Source organism: Nymphalis io, chromosome 12, assembly GCF_905147045.1.
Source record: "Nymphalis io chromosome 12, ilAglIoxx1.1, whole genome shotgun sequence".
NCBI classification, from domain to species: Eukaryota; Metazoa; Arthropoda; class Insecta; order Lepidoptera; family Nymphalidae; genus Nymphalis; species Nymphalis io.
The window spans coordinates 7,981,601-8,009,593 of NC_065899.1; the positions used below are offsets into that span (position 1 = coordinate 7,981,601).

The window sequence follows — 27,993 nt, forward strand, 5'->3', positions numbered from 1 at the left end:
GTTTTCCAATTTGAATTATAAATAATGTAATTAACCATGTATTATTATATATATTATCCTTTTTTTCACTCTGTAGTAACATTCAGAAAGGTAAGGTAAAACGTTAATAAGCACAGACTTGCAAATTTTAACGCCTGTAAATGCTACGACTTAGAAACTTAGCAAAGCTACCAAATCAAATTCAAATTATAATAAAGTTAAAAATATTTTAGAAATATTGGGTACTCACTACTTACATAAAAGATCTTCTAGCTTTTTGTTAAGCTTCAACTTACAAATGATTTAATAAGAGTTGGATATGCAACATGGGCGCGTCGGACTCGGTGGGAATCTAAAACGCCAATGAAAATAGTAATCGGCGATAGATACTCCAAATACTGCTCGGTACTGCCAAGTGGATGTGACATCAAAAAGGAGTGGTAAAAGGAAGAAAGTAAGTCAAATTAATGTATACTAAGAAATAATGAGATTAAAATTTCTAACGATTGTGTTTTTCGATGAAATAATTTAAAAAAAAACCTTTAAAACTGACAATATTTAATACAAATGAGCAACAAATTTTAAACTTTGTTTTAAAATTTATCACATGACAAATTTATAGTAACAGCCTGTGAATGTTTCACTACTGGGCTAAGGCCTCCCCTCCCTTTTTGAGAAGGTATGGAGTTTATTCCATCGAGCTGCTCCAATGCGGGTTGGTGGAATACACATGTGGCAGAATTTCAGTGAAATTAGACACATGCAGTTTTCCTCACGATGTTTTCCTTCACCGTCAAGCACGAGATGAATTATAATCACAAATTAAGCACATGAAAATTCAGTGGTGCTCGCCCGGGTTTGAACCCAAGATCATCGGTTAAGATTCACGCGTTCTTACCACTGGCCGTTACGTTGTGATAAATTTGGTGTTGCAAATTTTGTTTACTCGTAAAATTTAGAGAATGTTGTCAGCCATGTGTTATTAAATACATGGTTACGGTTGGGTTAATTATACTCTTAAATATCAGTATCGGGAGTGGCTTAAGTTCACACATTTGCATTATTTAGCCAATTACATTAGGCAAGGATATTGAAGAAAAAGATCGTTTGTGTATGGTAATATTTATTATTTTACAAATATGGTTCATCACAATACTTAAAACTAAACTGGCATAATCTCATAACTTGTGATATTTTCACTTGCTAATAAAAATAAGCGTAAAACGCATTGATATATAAAAAAACCCAAGATACACACTCAGCGTCTTAAAATCGTCTGCATAAAATGAGCGCACATTTCAAAATTGTGCGTTTTTGGTTTAAAACGCATCATTCAAAATTATGCGTTTTGAACCAAAAAATTAAATAAATAATTTTACCAGTAAATATTTGATTCATTGATTTATACACATGTCCTACCCAAAACATATTTACGCTCAGATAAAAGTATAAATACGTGTTTAGAACACAATTTAACAAACTCTTAAAAATTAATTCGATGTCGTATAAAAATAAACAGAGAAAATAATATTCGTTTCCACTCCATGCCATGTCCTACCGGCTAAATTCGGTTTAAAAAATTTATTGCTTTTTGTACAATGCTTTTTGAAAACAATTTTAAGCAATCCACGTAAGATTGAATTTGCAAAAAATTTTTTATAGTATATCAATCAATCAATCAACAGCCAATCATTGTCCACTGCTGAACATAGGCCTCTCCCAAGGTGCGCCAAAGCTCCCTGTCCTCCGCCTTCCGCATCCAGTTGGTGCCCGCCACCTTCTTAAGGTCATCGGTCCACCTGACTGGAGGGCGCCCTACGCTGCGCTTGCCGATTCGCGGTCTCCACTCTAGGACTCGTCTGCTCCAACGGCCATCGGTCCTACGACATACGTGACCAGCCCACTGCCACTTCAGCCTGTTAATTTTGCAAGCTATGTCGGTGACGTATATCTATAACTACTTATATAGAATTGCCGAGTGTTTGGTGACAGATTCGAGTGTTACTTTTGTTCGTGACTGTGTATCTTGGGTTTTTTTATATATCAATGGTAAAACGTAAATTTTACACATACAATTATAATATGAATCATTATACAAACACGTATCTAGAAAACATTCTGATGTGTAATTACATGTAGTGTAATTACATAAGTACAGTTGCTACTTAAAATACATAAGACGCAATGGTGCTTGACTTATAAATTGTTATTATTAATTATTTAAATATTATTAAGCACTAATACTTTCATATAACACAACATATAATTATAGTGTTTTTTCAATACATTTTCTCGGAACATTCTTTACATTCGTAGTTTTTACGTAAAAGAGACACAAAAATCTATCAATCCTCAAAAACTTTCTCATTATTATTAAATAGATTGAAATGTTTTTATGTGTAGTTCAGTGCACATAAAATCTCGGTATTTATTAAACAATTTTAAATACAAATTTTATTATTTTTTATTATAAAGAATGAATAACCTGTTTGACGAAATTATTTATTTGACATACAAAAATGTTAACAACAACTATAGCGCTGGAAAGATCTACTTTAGCGATATATTTTCTTACAAAAAGGTTTTATTCTCGTAAAATGTAGAGAAATTTATAAAAACGTGCTATTCAAGCTACCGTTCATCCCTTTATAGACGAAAAGTTGGATTGTAATAAGAATAATTTGAGGATTCTAACTATCAACAGATATTCCAATAAAAATGTCGATTAATAGTTGGTAATATAAACAAGTAAATACTTCTATGTCCTTAGTATATATGATTATCATGAGTAAATTGTGCTTTCATCTAAAAATATAATAATAAACTTGTGAAAAATGTGGCACTAGGAAATAATAATTCAATTGCTCGCTGACTCCAATATTGTTGTGTTCCGGTTTGAAGGGTGAGTGAGCCAGTGTAATTACAGGCACAAGGGACATAAAATCTTAGTTCCCAAGGTTGGTGGCGCATTGGCTATAAGCGATGGTTGACATTTCTTACAATGCCAATGTCTAAGGGCGTTTGGTGACCACTTACCATCAGGTGGCCCATATGCTCGTCCACCTTCCTATTCTGTAAAAAAAAAAAAAAAACATCTGTAAAATATTTAAACTGAAAAGTCCTTATTTGTGTTAATAAATTCATAAGTAAATATAATTAATTACACAACCTATTAGCACTATATACATAAAAATGGCACCTTTTACATTATAGGGGGCTTCAAACAATACTAAAATTATATTTAAGAACTACATGGTAATGCATCTTATTTTATAATTAAATATTAAAAAAATCACATTTCTAAGTCCTTTGAATATATTAATACTGTGGACTCGTTACACAGCCTTTAAATAATTATTGTATAAAAAAATGCTGTTTGGAATGGTCCATCTTGTCAAGATATCTGATTTGGTTTAAATAAATAATACTCATTGTATCTATAACGCTGCAATAAATACAAAAAAAAAACTTTGTTCATAAATTGTTTTTTTGTAATCATTGATAGCTTTTTGTGAATAATGTTTTTTTATAAAACATACAAAATATACTCAAACAAAAAAATGTCACATGCATACCACTTATAAATATTAAGATTGTACTTGAGATTCAAGACAGCATCTTAAAATTATGTAATTTATAATATCAACAAAACTGCATTGTTGTACAACCATTATTAGATTATATATTTTATTATTAAGCAATAATTGGTGGTTTTTTTTAAGACATACTACATTAATACCATTATAAATGGAAGTGGAATCAATCGAGTATAATGACGTTTTGTATAAGCTTGTTTAAGCTTTCATATTATTCAATTAATATTTCTAGATAAATCTTGTATGCGTCTTGCATTACACTCTTTACAGTAAAGATGCTCATCTAATGGGTAGCAACCCTTGCCTTCTTCCCTTGAACATAGTGAGGCACCACAATCCTCACATGAATAGCACACAATATGGAAACTCTTGTCCAAAGCTACAATACGAACTGTTTCTTCTGCACCACCTTCTGGTACTATTGGTTCACGACAACGCGCACATCGAGGGGCATATCTGAAATTGTAATAAGAGTTTAACTTGAGCATTGATCAGAATACTTATGAATACGCTAAAATGATAAAAAAAATCTTATTAAATATTGTTAAAAGTTCTCTTTTTCTTGCCTTCACTCAAAGTAAGGCCCAAGCCATACCAAATAAACATAAACTCTGTTTAGTTGTTTTTAAATTATAATTGAATAAAAAAAAAACAGTTTAATGCTAAGCCAATGATATTAACTTTAGTAATTATGGAAAATTGAACTATATTTAAAATAACACCAAATCAAACCCAAACCAAAAATAAATAGTTAGGATATTTAATGTTTATAATACCTTTTATTATTTTGTTTTAACAATAATTAACAGAAATTAATAGGGTAAAGGAGTAAGTAAATATAAAGGAGGAATAGGTGAGGCAAATACATTTATAATATTGCATTGCAAAAAATGTTATGGATTCTATTATATACTAATTAAAAAAAATCTCACCTTTTATGGAAGTCTTCAATGCAATGAATACGATTCACTGCATCAACTGTAAATGGTATACCATCAAGGCTTTTTTGACAAACAACACAGGTGAAGCATCGAGGATGATATGGCTTGCCAGTAGCTCTTAGTATACGGTCTAGAATTGGATCTCCACACACACAACACTTCTCAAGTGTTTCCAAGTAATCACTTTCACAGAGAGCTTTTCCTTGAACTGCATAAAATGGTCTACCCTGTAAATTACAGGGATTTTATAGGTATAAGTAAAACTTTATTTTTATTACTATATCATTCCAAAAGGTATACAGTTAAAAGGGAATACTGTTTAAAATTTCTCATATTAACAATTTACATACCTGAAGATTTATTCCACACTGCTGACAACAGAAACATTTAATATGATATATTCTTTCCATAGCAGTACAACCAGTAGTTTCTCCCATAATCTTTTCTCCACAGCGGTAACAATTTCCACAGTATAAAGCATTATCAGGCACAGGAATAGGCTCTACTGTGGTGCTAACATACCCACCATACAAAGATGTTCCTGATAACTGGCTGCATGATCTTGGATTAATGGGCTCATACAGGGACTCATATGTTGACGATGTCTGTGAGCCCCCATATGTAGAGAAATCCTGAGCATTTACTGAAGCAGAAGAAGGTGGATAAGCTGATCCTGGTCGTCTCAACTCACTATAATTTGATTGCACACCTAAATCACTAATTCTAGATACATCTGACCGTGTATCTCTCTCATAAAAGTTTTCCGTATTTCGCGACATGGCGATATTGGAGTACACATGATTTGTACCACCTGGTGGCAATAAATTACTATATAAAAGGGCATCACCGCTTCGAAGTCTAGCAGAATTCCTTACAATACAACTTTTAACTGGTACTAAATTAGAGTAGGTAGAACTTGTACGACTACCGTGTTCTAGCCTAGATGAGTAGGATGGCTCGCAAGCTGACTTTACTGTGTAACTTTGTGGTATTTGTGGTTGCGGTGCTTTATTTTTTTTCGGAGGGATAGACGGTTTCATTTTGGCTGCATTGATATCGTCTTGCAGTTTTGCATCTAACTCGTTCGCGTATATCCGTAGATCAGCTAATTGCTTGTCGAGCGCACTCATCGCTACAAATATTTATACACCAATTATATTTTTTGTGTCGATTTTATTCATAAATACTGAATAATTCGGCACTCCTTAATCTTTATTTTACAAAAACTATCGATGTTCTGTAGATACAGATAAAATCTGACAAATGACAATTTACTTTTTAATAAAAATACAAACATTGCATTAATATTAAAATTGAATTCTTAAGTTTTTAGCAACAGTTTAATTATACGCAAAATACATAGCTCTTATATTATTTTAAATTAACACATTTGTGTTTGCTTATAAATTTTTATTTTATTTTTATTCCTTCAATTACTTGAGTGACAAATTTACTTAAAATTACTACTTTCACCAAAATAGTAAATTTTTTACAGTAACTTTTTCATTTTTACAGGTGACATTCACCATTAGAAAAGGAGACTGTCCACCTGTAAAGTTGGGCCTTTTCAAACAAAATATTGATATAGTGTACTAAACAAATAAAAATAATTCATTTAAATCCAAATCTTTCCATAATCTAAAAATGTGTAAACTAAGAATATAATATTGATGTTATCTGTGTATAGCGTATATATCAAGAAACTTGTTACATATAGGTAATTGATAGTAAAATTTTATTCCTTAATTGAGTCGTAAAACATTTTTTTATGCTAGACTTTGTTGGTATTTAGTTGGGTTGGTCTTGAAAAATGTTAAAAAATATAATATGCTTAAAAAATTTAATAATTTGTTTAATATTTATTTCAGAGGTATAGTATAAATTAATTATTTAATAATTTCAATTGAAATGATTTTTTTACACGTAGTTTTTTTTTTTTTATTTCAGTCAAATGTAATGTGCTCCGATGATGAAGATGGTGAGCTTGATATTGTTAGCATATATAAATACTATAAATATTTGCATAAATTGTTTTGTATTGTCATTAATATTTCTTTTCCTTAGAGTTTGAAACAACAGAGGCAGAGGAAGAAGAGGTATATTAGCATATGAACTTGCATTGAATCCATTATAAATATGTTTATATCGTGTAATATAATTATATTGTTTAAATATTTTAAGGATTAATTTTATTAATTTTATTTATTGATACAAGAATCACCACCATATTCACAAAATAAACAAGAAAATATTATGGCAATAATAGGCTAGTACAGTGTGATAAACCATTGTTTATCACCGTAGACAGAGAATGTTACTCTGTCTACGTTTGAGAATGTTACTGTACTAGCCTATTATTGCCATCATTATATAAATACAATTATATTATAGTACAGTACTACATTAATTAATGAACTAAGAAAGAAATAACAAAAATAAAATAGAAAAAATAAAATAAAATAGAAAATATATTATAAAAATACATATTCAAACTTTAACAAAAAAAAAAAAAGATTCTCATACAAAGTTTTACAGGTGAAAATCGACCTGTATTTTTTGCCGTGTGGTGACGGCGACGAATATCACCACCCCATCTCATCCCGTGGGGGGCGTAGAAGTCGACCCGAGGGAATATACACCAGAGAACGGGCAGCAGCGTCTCTCTGAGTACTATGACTAACTTACTGCGATCGCCAACCCGTCTGCCAAGCGTGGCGATTATGGCATATCCCCTCATGATTCGCGCAACTAAACCACGGCCCCTAGTCCCCGGCAGCCCTGCTATTCCTAGAATTGGTAACAGCTGTGGTAACGGCGGGGCAGGGGGTGCTAAGAATCCCCGGCAGATTTCGTGTTACCAACACCGACGACCTCTGGCCCTGGCAACATATAACACGCGTACACTGCGGACCGACGAGAAGATCATCGAACTGGAGGAAGAATTGAGCAGGTTACACTGGGATATCGTCGGATTATCCGAAGTCCGAAGACAGGGGGAGGATACGATGATCCTGAAATCCGGTAACCTTCTCTATTTCCGAGAGGGCGATCAACTGTCTCAAGGTGGTGTCGGGTTCATAGTCCACAAGTACCTCGTTAACAACGTTGTGAAAATCGAGAGTGTGTCGGCTAGGGTGGCGTACCTTATACTCAGAATCACCAAGCGGTATTCTTTGAAGGTCATACAGGTATACGCGCCGACTTCGACACACTCCGACGATGAGGTTGAGGTCATGTATGAGGATTTATCTAAAGCCATACATACCAACAAGACTCATTTCACTGTTGTAATGGGGGACTTCAACGCGAAGCTGGGCAAACGATTCGGTGATGAGTTAAAGGTGGGACCTCATGGAATTGGAGACCGCAACACTCGGGGCCAGATGTTGGCCGACTTTATGGAGAAGGAGGGACTCTTTATGATGAACTCCTTTTTCAAGAAGCCAGGTCAGCGTAAATGGACCTGGGTGAGCCCTGATGGGAAAACCAAGAATGAGATAGACTTCATCTTGTCGACGAGAAGACAAATATTTAATGACGTCTCCGTGATCAATGCAGTCAAAACTGGGAGCGATCACAGACTCGTAAGAGGCTCGTTAAATATCAATGTTAAACTCCAGAGGTCCCGACTGATGAAGTCTACGCTCCGACCATCACCTCTTCAAATCCGAAATCCCGAAGCCTTTCAGCTCGAACTCCAAAACCGATTCGATTGCCTAGCAGACTGCGAGGAAGTGGACACATACAACGACAGGCTTGTGGAAACTGTCCGTACGGCTGGGTCTAAGACCTTCAAGACCAGCCGTACAAAAGGAACCAAAAAGATCTCTGCCTCTACCCTACGGCTTATGGAGGAAAGACGGAAAATGATTCTGACGTCCCCAGCTGATGCTGCCGGCTATCGGCTGATCAACAGACGGATTTCAAAGTCTCTAACTCGCGACACTCGCCAATTTAATACAATGCGCATTAAAGAGGCCATCGAGCGGAACAAAGGCTCTAAAGTGTTCGCCAGAGATCTGTCTGTTGGTCAGAGTCAACTGACAAGGCTGAAAACTGAGGATGGCAGAATAATCACGTCAAGATCTGAGCTGTTGGAAGAGGTTGAGAAGTTCTACGGTCAGCTGTACACGACAGCTCAATCACCTGTCAGTAGTCATGCTGCAGATCCCAGAGCAAGACTAACCCGACACTACACTGAAGATTTTCAGGACGTCAGTCTTTTCGAGATTAGAATGGCTCTCGGACAACTCAGAAACAACAAGGCACCTGGTGATGATGGTATTACAGCCGAGCTTCTGAAGGCGGGTGGTACACCGATCCTCAGGGCTCTTCAGAGGCTTTTTAACTCCGTCATTGCCAAAGGTCAAACGCCAAAAGCATGGCACAGAAGTGTGGTGGTACTTTTCTTTAAGAAGGGTGATAAAACCCTTCTGAAGAATTACAGGCCCATCTCACTGCTGAGTCATGTTTACAAGTTGTTTTCGAGAGTCATTACGAATCGTCTCGAGCAAAGGCTTGACGACTTCCAGCCACCCGAACAAGCCGGATTCCGGAAAGGCTTTAGCACCATAGACCACATACATACGCTGCGGCAAGTTATACAGAAGACTGAGGAGTATAACCAGCCACTTTGCTTAGCGTTTGTGGACTATGAGAAAGCCTTTGATTCGATCGAAACCTGGGCTGTGCTGAATTCTCTTCAAAGGTGCCAAATTGATTATCGGTATATCAGGGTGTTAAAGTGCTTGTACGAGAACGCCATCATGTCGATCCGACTCCAGGATCAGAACTCAAAACCTATCCAACTGCAGAGAGGTGTAAGACAGGGAGACGTGATATCTCCGAAACTGTTTACCGCTGCATTGGAAGATGTTTTCAAGCTTCTGGACTGGAACGGACTTGGCATCAATATTAACGGCGAGTACATCACTCATCTTCGATTTGCCGATGACATTGTAATTATGGCTGAGACCTTGGAAGACCTCGGCACTATGCTCGATGACCTCAGCAGGGTTTCCCAACAAGTGGGTCTAAAAATGAACATGGACAAGACGAAAATCATGTCGAACATCCATGTTGCACCCACTCAAGTCAAGGTTGGAAATTCTGCACTCGAAGTTGTAGACAACTATGTCTACCTAGGTCAGACCATCCAACTAGGTAGGTCCAACTTCGAGAAAGAGGTAAATCGTCGAATTCAACTCGGCTGGGCAGCGTTCGGGAAGCTACACGATATCTTCTCATCCCAAATACCGCAGTGTCTCAAGTCGAAAGTCTTCGACCAGTGTGTGTTGCCAGTGATGACTTATGGATCAGAGACGTGGTCGCTCACAATGGGCCTCATAAGAAGGCTCAAGGTCACTCAAAGGGCAATGGAGAGGGCTATGCTCGGAGTTTCTCTGCGAGATCGAATCAGAAATGATGAAATCCGCAGGCGAACCAAAGTAACCGACATAGCCCGAAGAATTGCTAAATTGAAGTGGCAGTGGGCGGGGCACATTGCTCGCAGAACCGACGGCCGCTGGGGCAGAAAGGTTCTCGAGTGGCGACCACGAACCGGAAGACGCAGCGTGGGCAGGCCCCCTACAAGGTGGACCGACGACTTAGAACGAGTCGCGGGAAGCCGTTGGATGCGGGCAGCGCAAGATCGACCAACGTGGAAATCCTTGGGGGAGACCTTTGTCCAGCAGTGGACGTCTTTCGGCTGATGATGATGATGATTTATATGATATGTAGGAATCGCAATGTTTGTTTTATTAAGAAACGAGGGCTTGCTCTTCGAGCATCAAGGCAAATTTGAGATAGTAGTGAGTGAGAATCGATTTTAGTATAGTAGTTTAAACAAAAGCACTAATAGATAGATGGTTTTTCAAAGTTTAAAATGTACTAAACGCGCTTATTTTTATAAAAACTAATCTTATAAAAATTATATTATCATTACTTTGTTTTTTTTTTTTAATAAATAAATAATTTTACAGTGGCATATGGATTTTATGCCGGTAAGTCAATAAGTCTAAATACTTATCGCTATTACCAATATTACCTAGTTAATGACTCTTGATAACTGTTTTTTAGACTGGATATTTGCCCGACAGCGTGTACAGAGAGCTTGCTTGGTATGGTATCCTTCAGATACAACCGTTACATCACAGCACGAAACACAAAGTAGCCGCTCAACTAATATGGCAGCACACACTTGGAAGACCCCATGTGATCATGGAAAGTCCCCCCCAGGTACGTTCGAAGCTTTTTTTTAAATCTGGGATTACTATTCTTCTTATCTTTTCTTTTTCATATCAACTCAGCCTATTTTATTTTACATAGTCGACTCAATCAGAAGGTAAAGTAAGTCGCCAAATATTAGCCGAAGATGCAGCAAAGTGGTCGAGGGAACAACGCGCTGCTCAAGAGGTACTGATGGAGAATATAAAAAGTGGTGGCAATGGGCTGACTGTCAGGACTGTGGTTAGCGCTCGTCATAAAACGACGTATATTGTACAAAATGGTAAGTACCTACGGCTTAGGCTCGTTAATTGTATTATTAACAAACAGATCTGTTTAAATAAATATCTTACTTTAATACATCTTTGTAATTTATTGCAATAAATTAATACTATTAAATATAACTTGTAGGTAACTACTACAAATGCCCCGAAGGTTCTGAACCAGATCTCGATGCGTATCGCGTTCAGGCAAACATGCACGAGAGAAAATGTACGTTTGGAAAGACCTCTATTCCTGTTTCCATCGATCCTTGTATTGAGGCCGAAGTAGCACCAATAGAATACTCATTCCACGAAGGCTGGATGTTTTGTCTTGGAAATGGAGAGCGCGAAAATAATTATTTTCAAAATGGAACGCTCGATTGCGGTAATAAAACAAAGGTATTTTTTTAATTCTAAACTGTTATTAACATACGAATAAAACTTCAGTTCACTGGCTTATTACCGCATTAGACGGTAAGTATTATATATATATATATATATATATTTTAGATTTTATAACGTTTGGTAATCGTTAGTATATAATCTTTTAAAACGTATTTTATTATAAGTTTCTGTATTTCAGGTATCTATTAGTGACTTTTTAGATCAATGTGCAATAGATAACAATATTGTAATTTCATTTGACTACTTCGGTGATGAACCTAGGAAAGACATGTTACATAACGCTACTTTATGTACAACTTGGGATCCCTGTAAACTGTCTTATTTATATAGGCTTGAGGTAAATGATTTATGTACCATAATATTAATAAATAAGGTTATTCAAAGCAATCAAATAATTTATTCTACGCAACTTAACGACGTACTTTTTTTTATAAAGCCACCACCTGTTGAACTTACACCTGCATTTCCTTCTACGACTCCCAATCCTTGCGAGACGACAGTTTGTCCAGAATGTATGGAAGGATATACAGGCGACCAAGGAGTTCCTATTGATAGTAAGAGCAGTAACTATTTATATATATTTATACATATATTTTAACATTATCCTTAAATAATATATTTTTACAGTCGACTAGTTTTATTTATGGATTATTTTTTTGAATATGGATTGACTGCTAAATACGAAGAAGGAAGTACCAGTCGAAGAATTATTTTTTTCAAAAATAAAATATAATAAGGTAGCGAAGAATTTTTTTAAAACCTTACCTTATAATATTATATCAGTTCAATTTACATTTTTTCATTTTACATTTTTTTCATAAATCCCGTTTTTATAAGAAAAATTGACTGACTGACTGATTGATTATTATGATTAGATTGAAATCTTCTTTAATTAAATATATTTTTTACATTTTTAAAATTTAAAAAACTATTTAAATAGGTAAATATTCAAATATATGTCTTAGAGTTGACTGCCACATAGTGGTTGTGCGAACCTCTATGTGGAACCAGCTATTGTTGGCAGTTTTTCCGAACTAATATTACTTAAGAACTTTTAAGAAAAGATCCTATTCCTACTTAAAAACTTGCAACGTGTGTGCTATTCCTAAGACGTATCACACCCACGGGGTTGGCCCCCTTTTTAATAAATAAGTCAAATATATATTCGAATACTTTACGAAATGTCATACAAGACTACATTATACATACCGTAGACAGAGAAACAAATAGACCAAGGGGCCGTGAAACCGCGATTGAGACAGAGATAGTCAATGTGTGCGTATAATGTTGCCATAGTAACTACATTCCCTGTTTTGGGAGATAAAAAAATTCAGAATTTAATTAAAATAAATTATGATTATTACATTTTACTTTTTAATATTTATTATACATTTTTTTAATTCAAATATTTTTTTGTATTTGACCGTTTTTGGGTCAGACAAAAAACCGTTGCATTGTTTGTTTTTGTATATAGTACTTCAGCATCTTTATATGGCACTGGATTAGCATTCTCCTCAGTTTGTTGAAATCTAAATACACACAATTAAATTATTAATAAAGAATGGTTACCACATATATTTCTATATTAACCTCTTGACTCGAAATCTAATATTATTATAAATTCATGAGGAATATTAAATAATATTGTCGTTAGGAAATTATAAATAGGAGAACGAATAAATTAAAATAACATATTTACATATGACGAAGCACTCTAAGTTACTATTGAACTCCGTATTTATTTCTTTACATTGTCGACGAGTCGACATTTTTTATCGAAAATCGGGACATTTTTTTTAGCTGACGCTGGCAGCACTTACATGATAAATAATTATAGGTTATGAATGATAAAAACTGGAAAATCCTATTATCTTTAGGATTTTAATGCAACATAAGGTTCCGTCATGCTATGGCATAAATAAACATCACTGAGAAACTATATTTAGGGACAAAATAGTCGTACTTACGCGTGAAAACACACGCCGGTTTTCTTCTTGATATCGCTTTAATATGAAATATTACGACAATGCACCATTGTATAATTTTCGATATTATATAAGGATTGTTTCACGGCCTTTTAACTGGATTAGAATCGTTTTCTAAGATAAAAATAAGCGAAAATTGAGCAAAAAACACAATGAACGCCCCAACTGTCAAGTTTGTTTCGCTACTCAAGTAGCGAAACAAACTTGACAGTTGGGGCGCTACTTGAGTAGCGAAACATACACCAAAACTGGTTACGCGATAAGGGAAAAAAGATTTGATAATTCTATCTCTGTCTAAGCCATTTGTAACGTAATTTTCGTTCTCTTTCATGTGTAAGGAACTCCTCATTGCATCTATTAGTTTCTCTGTCTACGATTCATACAGACCGAGGTTAGTTACTCATATTGACCGCTGTTGACCACACCTTCATCGTAACTATCGCACCAGGTGCTTATTTATTTAGTTCGTTATCAACAGCGTCGTTACAATTCAAGTTTATATAAGATAAATCATTTTAAATAGGGCCATTGTAATTTTTTATAAAAGTATTGGGCTAAGTCGAAGTTGTTATCTGTCACCACTGTACTTTTGCAAGCATAGGTGATTCAATTTTTAATCACACTCACATCCGAAACAATACAATATAGAGAATACCGAAAATGATTAAGAATTGATGTTTAATTTTTACTAATTAAACAAAACTGTATTACTTAATTAACACAATAATTTTATTTCATCTTATAACATTTTTTTATATTGTCATAAAATGATTATTTTAATAAGTTTTACATCACATTTTCCGTATTTTTTATACATCTGTAGATTAAATGGTCTATGAAATTATACAAATAATGAATACCTAGATAAATAATAATCTTTTTTTACGCTACACCTAGAAAGCTTAAATCCAAAGGGCCAAACGTCACAGTCAGAGTTGGCACTTGACAGTCCACAGTAATCATCCTTATTAATTGAAAATAGATAGATTCTAAAGAAATTAGCATTAAATTTAATAAGTAATTAACAGATAAAAGGTCTCCATTGAATATTGGTAGTAAGCAAGCTTAGGCATTCCAATTTTTAAAGTAGCTTATTCATCAATTTCATGTGTTTTGGAACTTGAATAAATAGAAATGGTTGTGGTTCCACATTTTCAAGATATAATCGACACACTGGATAAAACTAAATTACTTAGTATACCAAAATGTAAAGAGCAATCAATGAAAATAGAATTCAATAGTTGCCACCATGTAAGTTTATAATGTTTCTAGATATTGTTAAATATTATTAAATTATAACTACAATTATTTTATTAAATATATATGTAAAATGTGACATAATGTAACAATAAATAATTAATATTAAATAATTATTGTTTTTCTCTATTCTTGAACTTTTTAAAGTACAAATCTTATTGATTTACATACCTACACATTGTATTTTCAGGATAATAGAACAGTTTACAATGGTCCAGATCCTATATTACCTTTTGCTGCCAGTGAAATTTTTCTTGCCACTATAAAAAAATGGAGAAGACTAACGAATATGGATGTTAACTGCAAATCTGTTTACGAAGTGTCTTTTGATATTGAAGTATGTTTTTAATCTTAAATGATAGAAATATATAATGTGTAGTAATGTGGGGCTCAGGCAGAATATATTCAAGCCATATCAAACTGTGTGTAAGAGCAGACTAAAGAAATTTACTCTATCAAAACTTTTCGAGAATTTAAGCAAAAAAAATGCATTTTCATAGAAGGTTTGAGTTATGTACTCGGTCAGTGGTAAAAGTCTCTTAAATTGTTATTTTATGTACTGCTAGGATAGCACTACTATTGCCTAAAATAAATGGAATTAAAGAAAATTGGATCTTGATGATAATAGACATATATGGGTATAGATATTTCCTTGTTCTTGTCCTTGTAAAGTTATAATATAAAAAAAATTACAACTAAATTCATATTTTTTTATTTTTAAAAATTCATAATATTTATATTATTTCAGGATAGTAACTTTGATTTTACACCTGGTGACACCATTGGAATTGTTCCCCAAAATAATAGATTGGAAGTCGATGATGTCATCCATCACTTAAATTTAGTAGATGTAATTGATCTAAACTATACTCTTAGTGTTAAGAGTGACCAGAAGGGTTCAAAGATACCAGCACATATACCAATAACATCAACCTTACGACATGTACTAACTAATTGTGTAGATCTTAGAGGAATTGTAAAAAAGGTAAATCACGAAAATATATTGTATTTAAAGTTATTTTTATACACTCATATTTTTTATTATTAAAAAAAGTAAAGACACAGGGAATGTAAAAGAGATACAATATAGCAAATATGTCTTGTTTTTTTTTTAAATTCTTTTAGACAAAGAAAGTATAAGTTAAATTTTACATTTAATGCATACTAATGCACTTAATGGGCGAAAATCGAGACATAATATGTTTACTCTTCTGCACAGGCTCCCAAGGCCTATGCTTCTATTTTGGGATTCATTTTGGTTTGGAAAAGTTCAAGTATGTAGGCACAAGATAGAAAAGTCCAGATAATAACAGAATAATGCAAACTTATTATATTAATTTACTAATTGTTTATTTTTTAGTTATTTCTACTTGCTCTGGCCCAGCATACAAAAGACAAAAGTGAAAAGCGACTTATGGAGTACCTTTGTAGTAAAGAAGGCTCTTCAGAATATACAAATCATATTCTCAACAATAGAATTAGTGTGTTGGATATATTTAAATTTTTCAAATCATGCAAGCCTCCAATAGAAGTAATTTTAGAACACCTTCCTAGACTCTTACCTAGACCATATTCAATTGTTAATACAAGACACAGTAATCCAAACATATTAAAAATATGTTTTTCTGTTATGGATATTGGCAATAATAGGAAAGGTATAACAACAGGCTGGTTAGAGGAAATTATTTTAGAAAAGTGTAATATTGAAGAAAAAATGAATAATTTAAGTCTTAACAATGAACCTGCTAAAGTTCCCATCTATGTAAGAAAAAATCTGAATGAATTTTGTTTACCTAAAGATACAGAAATTCCTCTTATATTAATTGGCCCTGGAACTGGAGTTTCTCCATATATAGGCTTTTTAGAAGAAAGAGAAGATATACAGAAGAATAATCCAGATAAAAAATTTGGTTGTGTGTGGCTGTTTTTTGGATGTCGCAACCCTAACCTTGATTTTATTTATAAAGATGAACTTAAAAAATTTACTTCAAAAGGTCTTATTAATAAATTAATCACTTCATTTTCAAGAGTAGAGAATGCTGATTCTCATTATGTACAGGTAATTTTAATTTGAACATGGAACTTGTGTCCCTAATTTAGTATGGACTGATGGATGGATGGATAGATTGACCACCTGATAGTGGTCACCACTCTTTACTTCGCCAATGCGCCACCAACCTTGGGAATTTAGATGTTATGTCCATTGTTCTTTTTAAAGTGGAACATATCAATACTACAAGTATTGAAGTTGATACCCCATTATATTTGATAAATATTGATAGAAATATACAAATATTGTAATATACTAACGATCAGTCCAACCTATATTTACTACTTTATCTAACTTCTTGTGCATTGTAATCCATCTGACTCTCCATACTTCTTTTTACACATGCATTAATGGAAATATTTTGTATTCTTTCTAAACATACTGGTCAATATTCCAATGTGTAAACATTTTTATTAAGAGAAAACACTAAAAAAAAATTTGGTATTTATTTTGATTATTAAATTTGTATGGTTAATCAATTGAACTAAATTTATTGATTAGTTTTGCCGATTTTGTTAATTATCAATACTTTTGTACTTTTCAGGATGCAATTGTAAGAAATGGCAAAGACGTTACAAAATTAATAATGGAAGGTGCTCAAGTGTATGTTTGTGGAGATATCAAAAATATGGCTACACAAGTCAAAGCTGCGATTCAACAGAGCATAGTTAAACATGAAAACCTAAATGAGGAGGAAGCCGAAAATTACATAGCCATTATGCAAAATGAAAAAAGATATTTGAGTGATATATGGAATTAATGATGATGATGATGATATCTTACCGATTTTGGCTATTCGCAAGGGGACTGGCTATCCGTGTAGGACATTTTAAAATGTACAAGAGTGGTTGCAAACACAAATGTGCTCTATTCCTTCACTCTCATAATTCGATGAGAAAATAAGAAATGACCGGAAAGAGTTCAGGACCAGGACTAAAAACTTTATAAGCTTTCTGATGCATGAGAAAGTACATATTGCCATCTTGCAGATTTCTACCTGATACTGAGAATTGTCAGATAATATAAAAAAAAATATTGGTCTGGCTCAGGGTTTGAACACAGGATCTCTAGATCCTCAGACTTATAGGTTAGCCACTAATCTAATACGTAGCAAATTGAAAATAAATATATTTCTTTCTAATTTACCTTATTTAATTGCTTCATCAGAAAGTTTTTTATGTCATATATTCATATTTATAATTCACTAGTATTCGCCCGGGTGGGAAGGGGATGGTGTTGAAGTTTATGGTACCCTATGTCCTTTTCTGTACCCCTGACAACATTTGCAAAAACGAACGATTATTCATCATTCCTGTGGTTTTTTTAACTGCATAAGGTAACTTTAAGTAAAATCATATTAACTTTTACAAAAATAATTTAATAGGCAAATCTCTAGTAATAAAATGTTCAAAAAGTGTCATTGGTGTATATAAACTTATGACTACAGCGATCTAGCTTAAATACAATACCACAATTTTTCGTTGTGCGACAAAATGCATTTAATCTAATATTAATACAGTTACAATTAATATAAAGCAGGCACTCTTGGTGGAGGGTATTATGGTAGTGTCACCAATTTCATTATAATCCGTCGCTATCTGATATTTCCTACGTGATTCCACATAATATGGCGACTGCTTATGTCATAAAATAATACAAAATAATACTAAAATAAAAGTATCTTGTAATATTTTTTATAATTATTAATTAATATATATTAGTTTTTTTTTTAACAACTAAACAAGATGGCCGCTATTTTCTTTGACACTTAATCACATCGTTTTAAAATTAAAGAAAATCTTTTAGAATTTTGTTTTTATAATATCTATTGCACGATATTTTAATATTAAACAAGCAAATAACAACTTGGCGCCTAATTTTTTTTTTAAACCTACAATTTTTTTGCAATTGCTTTTTTTTAACAAAGCACGGGCAATTTATACAGAGAGTAAATATAGATACAACTAATACAAGACATAATACAAAATTTTATTCATAAGGTTTTTTGTATTGTAAGTTGTACATTACAATTTTATTTTATAAAAGAACAGTCATCGATATAGAATGTGAGCATAATGTCATTACAGTCTTAATTAAACCTTAAATCTAGAAGCAGAGTTTAAAAACATCAAATTAAAACATTTTGGTCGTTTCAAATAGTTTGTAAGAATAGGAATGTAAAGAAAGAAAAAAATTAAAAAGAATAGGCATGATGACTGATTTTGAAATAACCTTCTATAATGTAGGTATACATCTACCATTACTGAAAGTAATTTTATTTCTATAATCTATAAACTAGTAGTTTACGCAAATAATTACATTTTTATTTACCTATTTTGAATTTCGCTCGAAAACACCCGCAGGTGTCATGGCGCCTGCACGTGACGTCATGCCTCAGTAAACGACAGTAAACGTTGTATTGTGTCTATACTTAACGAAGAAAGGCAGAAAGTATTGCGTATTTCCTAAGGTTAAAAATGAATTCCAAAGTTTACAAGTGGTGTGCGGTCTTTCTATGTAAAAATACATTCGATTGCCAACCAGATTGAAGAACAATCTACAAAAGCAGAACGACCTTATGATAAACGAAAGATGATGGTTCTTGAAGAATATGAAAAGCAATTAAAAGAAAGTATGGTTACAGAACATTTTGAAGAAATTGCAAATTGAGGCAGAGATTAATAAAAATTTATTATATATTTATCATATATTTAGATTTATAGAAGTATTCGTAAATATGTAAATTCACAAATTCAGTACTAGTGGAGCTAAATGAAATATTGTCTTAAAAGTAAAAACTGGTAAAAATATTAGGGCTCTTCATATGCGAGTAATACTATATAGCTAACATAAAAAAATACCTATGATAACACTAAAGATAAATAAAAATGTACTTACAAGGAAGTTTTCACATTTCGAAATTTAGATAAGCAAGTCTTTATTTGATGAAAAAAACTCTCCTAACATTAACAAATCCTGGGTAAATTAGAGGAATTTGCCTCAACAAAACCTTGTTCCATCATTGATAGATCTTAGATGTTTTATTTTCTTCACAAAAACGCGAATAACCAACTTAAATTAATTTTGAAACGCGTAAAGACAACAACTGTTCAAGAGAAACGGTTATAGATACTGAGGCGTGACGTCATTCGCTCTGATTGGTGTTTCAAATAACATGGCCGATTGCAGAATTTTATATTTTTATTTTACTAAAAATCTTATTGATCTCAATGTGTATATTAAAATTGGATAATTTTTTAGAATCCTTTTAAAATAGATTCTTCTCTAAAATCATTTATTTTTTAATTCTTTAATACTGTCATCACGCCTACAAAAATATAATGCTTATATTTAGCGTCTTATGAATTTCTTTCATACAGGAGTTTTTGCAATATAAAATTAAATTATAAACTATAATTTTACCTTATAAATACAAAATGCCACATGTAATCATATTATAACTAACTTAACGAACTATGTACAGCTTTTTGGTAAATTGATATAAAGAAACTGCTCCTAACCTTAAGAACACAAAAGCAAGCGATTTTTATAAGCAAAAGACCGACGTATCTCTGTATGTGTGGTCGTCGCAAATTGATAGTTTATTCCAGATATACGATAAGAGAATTTCGACCTTAATAGAAAAACATAAAGTGTATTTTCGAACGTTTAACATTTGTACTGATTGATGCTTTTCGACTTCCTAGGCACCCACGTTTCTTTTGTTTAACAAGTACCTATTTAGTATTTTGCGCGCAGGGGAGTTAAATCCTTACAATTCTTAACGGTATTTTATTATTTGAATCAAACGTATGATTATATTATTTTTAATATATATTTATTGAGTATAGTATCATGAGTCTTCGTAGTCTCGAGTTTTGCTTTAATATTGCATCGCTTTCACTATGAAAATATGTGCGTTAGGTCCTATGTTAGATAACGTCACAATATTATTTTACATCGGTGCTTATTTGTGATAATTTTAGTTCATTACAAATATAAAAAAAAAACATTATAAGAATGGATATCTGTAAAAATTGTAGATCTGTTTATATAAAAAATATCAAAATAGACAATATTTTACGAGATACGATGGCCTATAAGCGATTTTTTTTGTACACTTATTTATTAAAATTCGTGAATACTTGGACAGAATAATTTTTAATAGCCGTTAAGTAATTTTAAAGCTTATTAGACAAGCTTTAACGAACTTAAAACTTAACACAATATGGCATTGAATTGTACATACATAGAGCCTTCACATACGCGACAGAGAATATTATGCGTGATGTGCTATGTATATCTATATCAGTAGCAGATAAAACCCTATCTTCACTAGAATGGTGATAAGCCGAGTTAAAATACGCTTTGCGTTTTGCCAAAATGAATATCTAGCGATTTCATTACGAATACTGAACACAATTCGAATATTGCTAGTATCAAAGTCAATGGTATTTCATCTTAGATTTATCTTCCTTATCTTCGTAAATTTTTAGCAAAATTTGTTCATGTTATGCAATGGTATATAAAATGCAAATTTTAATTTGCTTATACCGCATCTTTTAAAAGTTAATTCCATCTATAGATGTTTATCATTGTTATACAAAATTTTATAAAATTTCTAATTTTAATATTGGCACTTACTTTTCTTAATTCGACCGAAGTTATTCTCTTTACAAAAAGCAATGCATATGACAATTTTTTTTTGCAAAGACTTCCAATACTTTGAAGGAATATTCTTTGAGTTGGATTTACGTACATCAGTTAAAAGGTAATACAGATACGTTTTATCCTTTCCGTTCAGTCGAAGTTCTTGTGAAGGATCTTTTGTGCTGCTTTAATGAGAGGCGTTAAAGTTCTTAATTCCATTGCACAGTTCAGGAATGGATGACTTAACAGCTCATCCGCCGTTGCTCTCTCCTCCGCATCAACTTGCAAACACTTGTCCAAAAAGTCTTGAAATTCGGGCGACAATTTGTCCCATCTGGGTATCTTGGGTCTACCAACGGCCGCGATCAAATACAAAGCTCGCAATGGAGATTCTTTCATATATGGTGGTTCTCCTTCAATCATTTCAATAGCCATTATTCCAAGCGACCATACATCCACTTTCTTTCCGTATTGTTTACGAGTGACCACTTCAGGGGCCATCCAATATGGAGTACCTACCATAGTTTGTCGTTTTTCATCACCCACTATGTTCGCACAGAAACCAAAATCGGTTACTTTCACGGTTCCATCCATGCCAAGAAGTACATTGTCGGATTTTATGTCCCTGTGAATGGTCCCTTTGGAATGTAAAAACGCTATTGCTTGTAGCGTCTCTCGGCAGACTGCTGCGATTTGACCTTCTTTCATGACTACTTCTGTAACCACATCAGTTAAAGAACCTCCATCTAGTAATTCCATTGCAACCCAAAGGTGATCGTAACAAAGGAATGCGTCGAGGAAATTGACGAGATTTTTGTGATTGAAACCTTTTAAGACATTAATTTCATTGAGTATGAGATCCTTTTTTGATTGTTTGGTTAGATCAATATCTTTGATGGCGACACTGGAGTTGTCCTTGTGGTCTATTGCGATGAACACGACTCCTGAGTATCAAGAATATGGGTATGAGAATATTTTATGCACATTCTATAATTTTACAAATAAGTATATTTTTAAGCAGATTTTTTTAAAAAAAGTTACTTTCTTTTAAGTTGGTGTAACTGGGCAATATTTTATAAACTTATATAATATCAATATGAAACTTAACCGATGAACGTGGGTTCAAACCCGGGCAAGCACCACTGAATTTTCATGTGCTTAATTTGTTATTATAATTCATCTCATGCTTGACGGTGAAAAATAACATAGTGAGGAAACCTGCATGTGTCGAATTTCACTGAAATTCTGTCACATGTGTATTCCACCAACCCGCATTGGAGCAGCGTGGTGGAATAAGCTCCAAACCTTCTCCCCAAAAGGGAGAGGAGGCCTTAGCCCAGCAGTGGGACATTCACAGGCTGTTACTGTATAATATCAATGTAAATATAAATTATAGCTTCATTTTTGGTACCAAAATTCAATCAACTAGTGAAGTACTTTAAGGACATTAAAGAAACATATTCAATATTACACAAAAAGTTTAAAGAACGAAGGTACAATACTCTATTAGTAGTGTTTGAGTAAGATTTTGAGTGTTACGATTTCATCTGATTATAGCAATTGATATTAATATGCACAATTGCTACTAGTTATTTAATTATTATAAATAGTCTATGACAACTATTATAATTTTCTTATCGATGGATAAGAACTTGAAGAATGTGAATTCTATATTAGAAATAAAGAAATACTGATACATTTTTTAGGGAAATATTCCACTTGTCAGTATTGTCACTTTGAAATAAGTGAACACTGAAAATTATTATAATTAGTGACGAAGGCTTTTATATTTTGACTTTTGTCTCACTCTAAGAGTATATAATTTTTCTTGTGGAGAATATAATCGACAAATTAATTAAATTTTTTGTTTAAGGTAGGCTTATTTTGATTAATTTCATCAATATTGGTAAAAAATATTTAGATTTATTATATTAAAATAAATTTTTTAAAATATAATTTGTCCAGGGGCTTAAAAAAACATAATAAAATTGGTAAAAGGTTGAGGTTTATATCATTTGATTCTCTAATTTATGAAATACTTCTACTCTACATTTGAGCTTATCTGTACTGTTATGTGATATGGTATTAGTAATTATCATATCTGATATGTAGTAATCGATTATATTAAAATTCCTGTTAAAAATGGAGATCTTCATGTATATTATTATAAATTTAACTATTAATTAGAAGTAAAATGTAAATTGATACATATCAAAATAGTTAAATAAATAATCTGCATATATGTTTCTTGTAAATTTTAAGCATGGATTGTAATAACACTAATTACCATACAATGGTTTGCAAGATTGTTGTTACAGAGTTACAGATTTTTTATTTTCATGACATGCTAAAATTTATATATTGTTTTATTTTATTCAAGGTTACTGTGAGATAAAACAATTGCTTAGTTTCATGGTAGTTATGCTTGGATGTTATATGTAGAAAATCATTTTTGTAAACATATCACAATTGTTTAGGTTGCTAGCTAGACAATATAAAAATGAGTTTATAAATATGTTTGTTAACATGTTTTTCATAATTTATAGAAGAAATTTAATTAAATATAAAGCATGAATTACCTGAAGCTCCAGCGCCTACTTGTTTGATTCTTTGGAAACGTACATATGGGTCGTCTTTGTTACAAATTCTTTTTAATTCATCATATATTTCTTCATCAGATAAGGTAGCATTCATCATCTCTTTTTTTCTTAGAATAGGACTTTCCTCTGGCTCAGCACCAATCAATGTTAAATCCTCAACTATTGCAGTTAAATCCATCATTGCATCTTTCTTTTTAAGACTATTCTTAGTAGTTGCAGCTGGCATTGTTTGTCTCTGCGAGAATGTGTCAGAAGGAGCAATGTCTTCTTCACTACTTTGACCTATTGAAATATCTGAATCCTGACTTTGGTGAGCATTTTTCTTAGCTAAGAATTTTTTCATCTCCAATTCCTCTTTTGTAATTGCTTCTTCTGTAACAATGGGTTTGCATGGCTCGTTCTCTGCCTGTTCTTTTTTTAAAACGTGAAAATTGTGAAACGTAACAGCTTGAAGTGCTGCATTCGGATTTTCCTTCTGTTCCGAAGGCGATATTTGGGCATTTAACTGTCGTAGCCATGATGATGGTAACCCTTCTAACATTCCCGTTTCAGAGTTCATGCTAACGTGTATGTGTTGTTTAACATTAGTAGGCATACCGATCTCTGTAACTCTCTCATCTTTAGTATACTGCTTCTTCGAGAAGAGCTTACCAAACACACCACGGCCTGAGCGTCCCGTCATTTTAATTTGTTCACTTGTCTTTGGATACTTAAGCCATAAAACTTTGACAAAATCCTTTGAGATCACAAAACTACATCTCTCGTAGCAAAATTTATGAAATTATAACTAATTAAGTATTGCCGAGATAGGAGTGGCTAATCACGGACGGACAAAACTGAAGACATCACATCAGATATACTTTATCATCTGTCAAATATTTGGCAGAACACAGAACAAATAGTGATTTATGACCGTTACACGCAGAGATCATCACGTTTTAAAATGTAGTATTGTAATTCAGTTGCAAAATCAATTATGGAATAATAACAATAACACAGCACGTGTGAAGTGTATTTTTATATGTACATATTTATGTACTATGAATTAGTAATGTTACTAAATTTAATATTTTTTTTACAAATAATCTATATCACGCAAGCTGTTTTGAATTTTATAGTACAAATGGAACGTTACTGTGTTTCTATGTTGGCAAAATTGACCCGCTGATAATACTAAATAGGAATTTCGGATGATTCACTACTTGTTGTGAAGAAGAATCTCTGGTTTTGGTTAAATAAATTAAATTAGATAGTTGATTTTCAAGAATTTTTTATTTTAAAATAAATTAAACTTATTAACTCTAAAAAAATCTACTTTAATTAAAATTGTATTATAATCTTTGTTTGATTTTTTGTCACATAATAGTTTCTATGTGTATTTTTTATTTATTTAGGTAATAATATATATAAAAGGTATATAGGTTTTTTTATTAAGTAGACGCAATAAGACGAGGTGTTAAATATTTAATAAAAGATTATTATTATTATTTGCTTTTTGCGCTACAGTTCAAGTGTTTTAATTGCAAACGAAACAAAGACATATTTTGGAATTAGAGACGAATATTTGCAGAGTTCCATCAGATTTTTCCGCGGTGGCTCCGGCCTCCTACTTGGGACACTTCCCACATAGGGGACCATGAAGATGGGCTTCATGGTGTCATTATCCTCATAGTGTCAGTCCATCAGATCTCTTGTCATTATCACGAAAAATTCCACGGGGATCAATAAGAGCGGGATTGGCAATGTTGATAAGAGCCCTTTTATTGTATCATTAGGAGTACGGTGGCAGAGAAGCCTATCGGAACTCCTTGGACAGGAAAGACCGCGTAAGCCGAAAGAGTTTCCCTCTTTTCCACAAGCTCAAAGCACAGCTGTGTTCCCAGTCTAATATGGAAACATTCATTGTTTAAAAGCATCCCAAAGTTTTTAGGAGTTACCATATGTAACTAGTGACCTGACTATATGTTTGGCACGGTTGCAATTATTGGCAAAATATAATCATGGTACTGCTTTAGGTAGAATAGTGCAAATAATAATATGCTGGGCTTGTACGGCAGGGTAGTATTCTAGTAGCCGACTATATCGTTGTCTATTAAGGCACAAAGCTCGTTGGTACCGGCCAAGCCATGTTAGTTTAAGTACCGTGAAGTCACTAGAAGTTCTCCTTATTAAAGAACAAGTATGAACAGATTTAGAAACATGACCAGCGAAATCTAAAAAATAAATAAATGAATGGTAAAAAAGCTTTGATTTAATAATTCTGAAAATGAGAAAATAAACCGATAAAATGGAAGACGATGTTATTACGTATATAATAGGTACCTAGCTATTGCACGTTAACGGCTTGACCGGTTTGAATGATTTTGACTTTATCAATTTATTTTAAGGGACCACTACGTGACCCTTTTTTATTTTTCTTAGTCATTCATACATACTTATCGTAGATTTTGTTTGATTTCTCAATAACGCGACAAAAGATTTCGATGAATTAATCTGCGTTGTATTGATATTATATAATTAATAAGATAAGAATATTAAATTTAGGCAAAATTTGTTTTTAGTAACTAGTTGATATATAGTACTCTGGATTTGTAATCAAGATCAGATGTTCCTGTAGTCTATATAGAATCCATATAGGCTAAAGATCATATATAAATAAAATCTCGTTATCATTAACTTTTAATCAATAAAAATGAAAATAAAGGTGCTAAATATCCGATCACATTGTCAATAACAGTTTTCATACTGATCATGCATAATGACATATATATATATATATAAATGGATATAGTAAATTTAGTATAATTATTTTACTGAGCACAAAAAATATTTTAAATTACTAGACGTTTATGTCAAATTTTATATCATGTATTTAATAACTATTATTTAGGTAGGTATTTTTCTAATGTAAACAATTTATATATCAATTAATATATAATATTGTTTGATTTTTTTAAGTTTAACAAAACATAATACGACGATGATGGAATCTGTCTGTCTGACAGACAAGATTTTAACGAGATTTTCTCGGAGTTTCAAAAATAGTTAATTTTGTTAAATAAATTAAAATCTGATCTATTACATACGATATAGAATTGAGATTTCCTTGAAAAAGAATGTTGAATACAAATGTTAATCTATTACTTAACTCGTGCCATGTTTGTTTAGATTTTCTTTGGGATACATTGAGCAGGAAGATGTAGTTATTTTTACGGTATCGATTAAACCTGCTTAATTTTTTTTTATTACAAAACTCGTATTCTACTAAAATGAAATAATATCACAACAAACATTTATATAAACTCCAAATCAAGACAGATATAACTATCACTATCTAATCTTTAAAACTCTTAAAGTGACATTTTTGTTTCAGATGCCATTTTAAAATTTAAATACTTAAAGTAGATGTCAGCACAGCGACGTTCTGTGTTTTCATTTCGACATTAGTTACACGTAAAGCAGCACTAAAATGCAACTGTATTGAACTGGAGATCCAGAGCCGTGAATAATAGTCATATTTATTTTATAGTAAACAATTCTTTCGAGCGTCCGTGCGTGTTATTTTTAGGTCAATAGCTTTGGGATTCGCTCATCGCCTAGCTGTTAGCTGTTTAAATGAAGATTATCGTGTGCATATACACGATACGCCAACCTTTTTTTTACAATGTTCATTGCGTTTTCGTTTTTATTTTCCTTTTTTGCTTGTTTATTTATTACTATTATATAAACACTAGACAAATGTTTTTATAATTCTTTGTAATCGGTTACAATATTTCTAAAATGAATTCCTAATATTTTTACAAAATTATATTTTTCTCATTAGTATTTTTAAAACTTTACAAGGTGTAGAGTAGGTAAAGTTACCCAAGTGTACAGTCTTTTGCAAGGTTTAATCAACTGTTTTGTATCGTTCATAAATTTTAAAATTTTCATTTATACTTTTTTGTATTAGAAATGACTTGGTAATTAAAATATTATTTAAATCAAGTTAGCATTTTAAATTTAATTTAAAAGAATTGGGGATTATTATAGGTATATTATA

The 27,993-nt window shown here is 32.4% G+C and overlaps 4 protein-coding genes across 4 annotated transcripts; 2 read left to right on the forward strand and 2 right to left on the reverse strand.

Annotated features, from left to right (window-relative positions):
* Nucleotides 1-3,657: 3,657 nt before the first annotated feature.
* On the reverse strand, nt 3,658-5,752 carry LOC126772364 (lipoma-preferred partner homolog). Its single transcript, XM_050492708.1, has 3 exons — nt 4,867-5,752; nt 4,508-4,743; nt 3,658-4,031 (listed from the first exon to the last, which is right to left on the reverse strand). Exons 1-3 carry the CDS (start codon nt 5,644-5,646, stop codon nt 3,791-3,793), a joined length of 1,257 nt encoding a protein of 418 aa, XP_050348665.1. The 5' UTR covers nt 5,647-5,752; the 3' UTR covers nt 3,658-3,790.
* Nucleotides 5,753-6,239: 487 nt separating this feature from the next.
* Nucleotides 6,240-12,149, forward strand: LOC126772378 (uncharacterized). Its single transcript, XM_050492731.1, has 10 exons — nt 6,240-6,386; nt 6,464-6,494; nt 6,581-6,612; nt 10,498-10,518; nt 10,595-10,753; nt 10,844-11,024; nt 11,153-11,403; nt 11,588-11,746; nt 11,846-11,963; nt 12,037-12,149. The coding sequence occupies exons 1-10, from the start codon at nt 6,327-6,329 to the stop codon at nt 12,042-12,044; spliced, it is 1,020 nt and encodes a 339-aa protein (XP_050348688.1). The 5' UTR covers nt 6,240-6,326; the 3' UTR covers nt 12,045-12,149.
* A 2,185-nt stretch (nt 12,150-14,334) lies between these two features.
* Nucleotides 14,335-17,842, forward strand: LOC126772355 (methionine synthase reductase-like). Its single transcript, XM_050492692.1, has 5 exons — nt 14,335-14,645; nt 14,842-14,988; nt 15,400-15,636; nt 16,012-16,710; nt 17,246-17,842. Exons 1-5 carry the CDS (start codon nt 14,529-14,531, stop codon nt 17,459-17,461), a joined length of 1,416 nt encoding a protein of 471 aa, XP_050348649.1. The 5' UTR covers nt 14,335-14,528; the 3' UTR covers nt 17,462-17,842.
* Nucleotides 17,843-18,058: 216 nt separating this feature from the next.
* On the reverse strand, nt 18,059-24,805 carry LOC126772350 (serine/threonine-protein kinase PAK 1). Its single transcript, XM_050492688.1, has 2 exons — nt 23,931-24,805; nt 18,059-22,295 (listed from the first exon to the last, which is right to left on the reverse strand). The coding sequence occupies exons 1-2, from the start codon at nt 24,631-24,633 to the stop codon at nt 21,502-21,504; spliced, it is 1,497 nt and encodes a 498-aa protein (XP_050348645.1). The 5' UTR covers nt 24,634-24,805; the 3' UTR covers nt 18,059-21,501.
* Nucleotides 24,806-27,993: the final 3,188 nt, after the last annotated feature.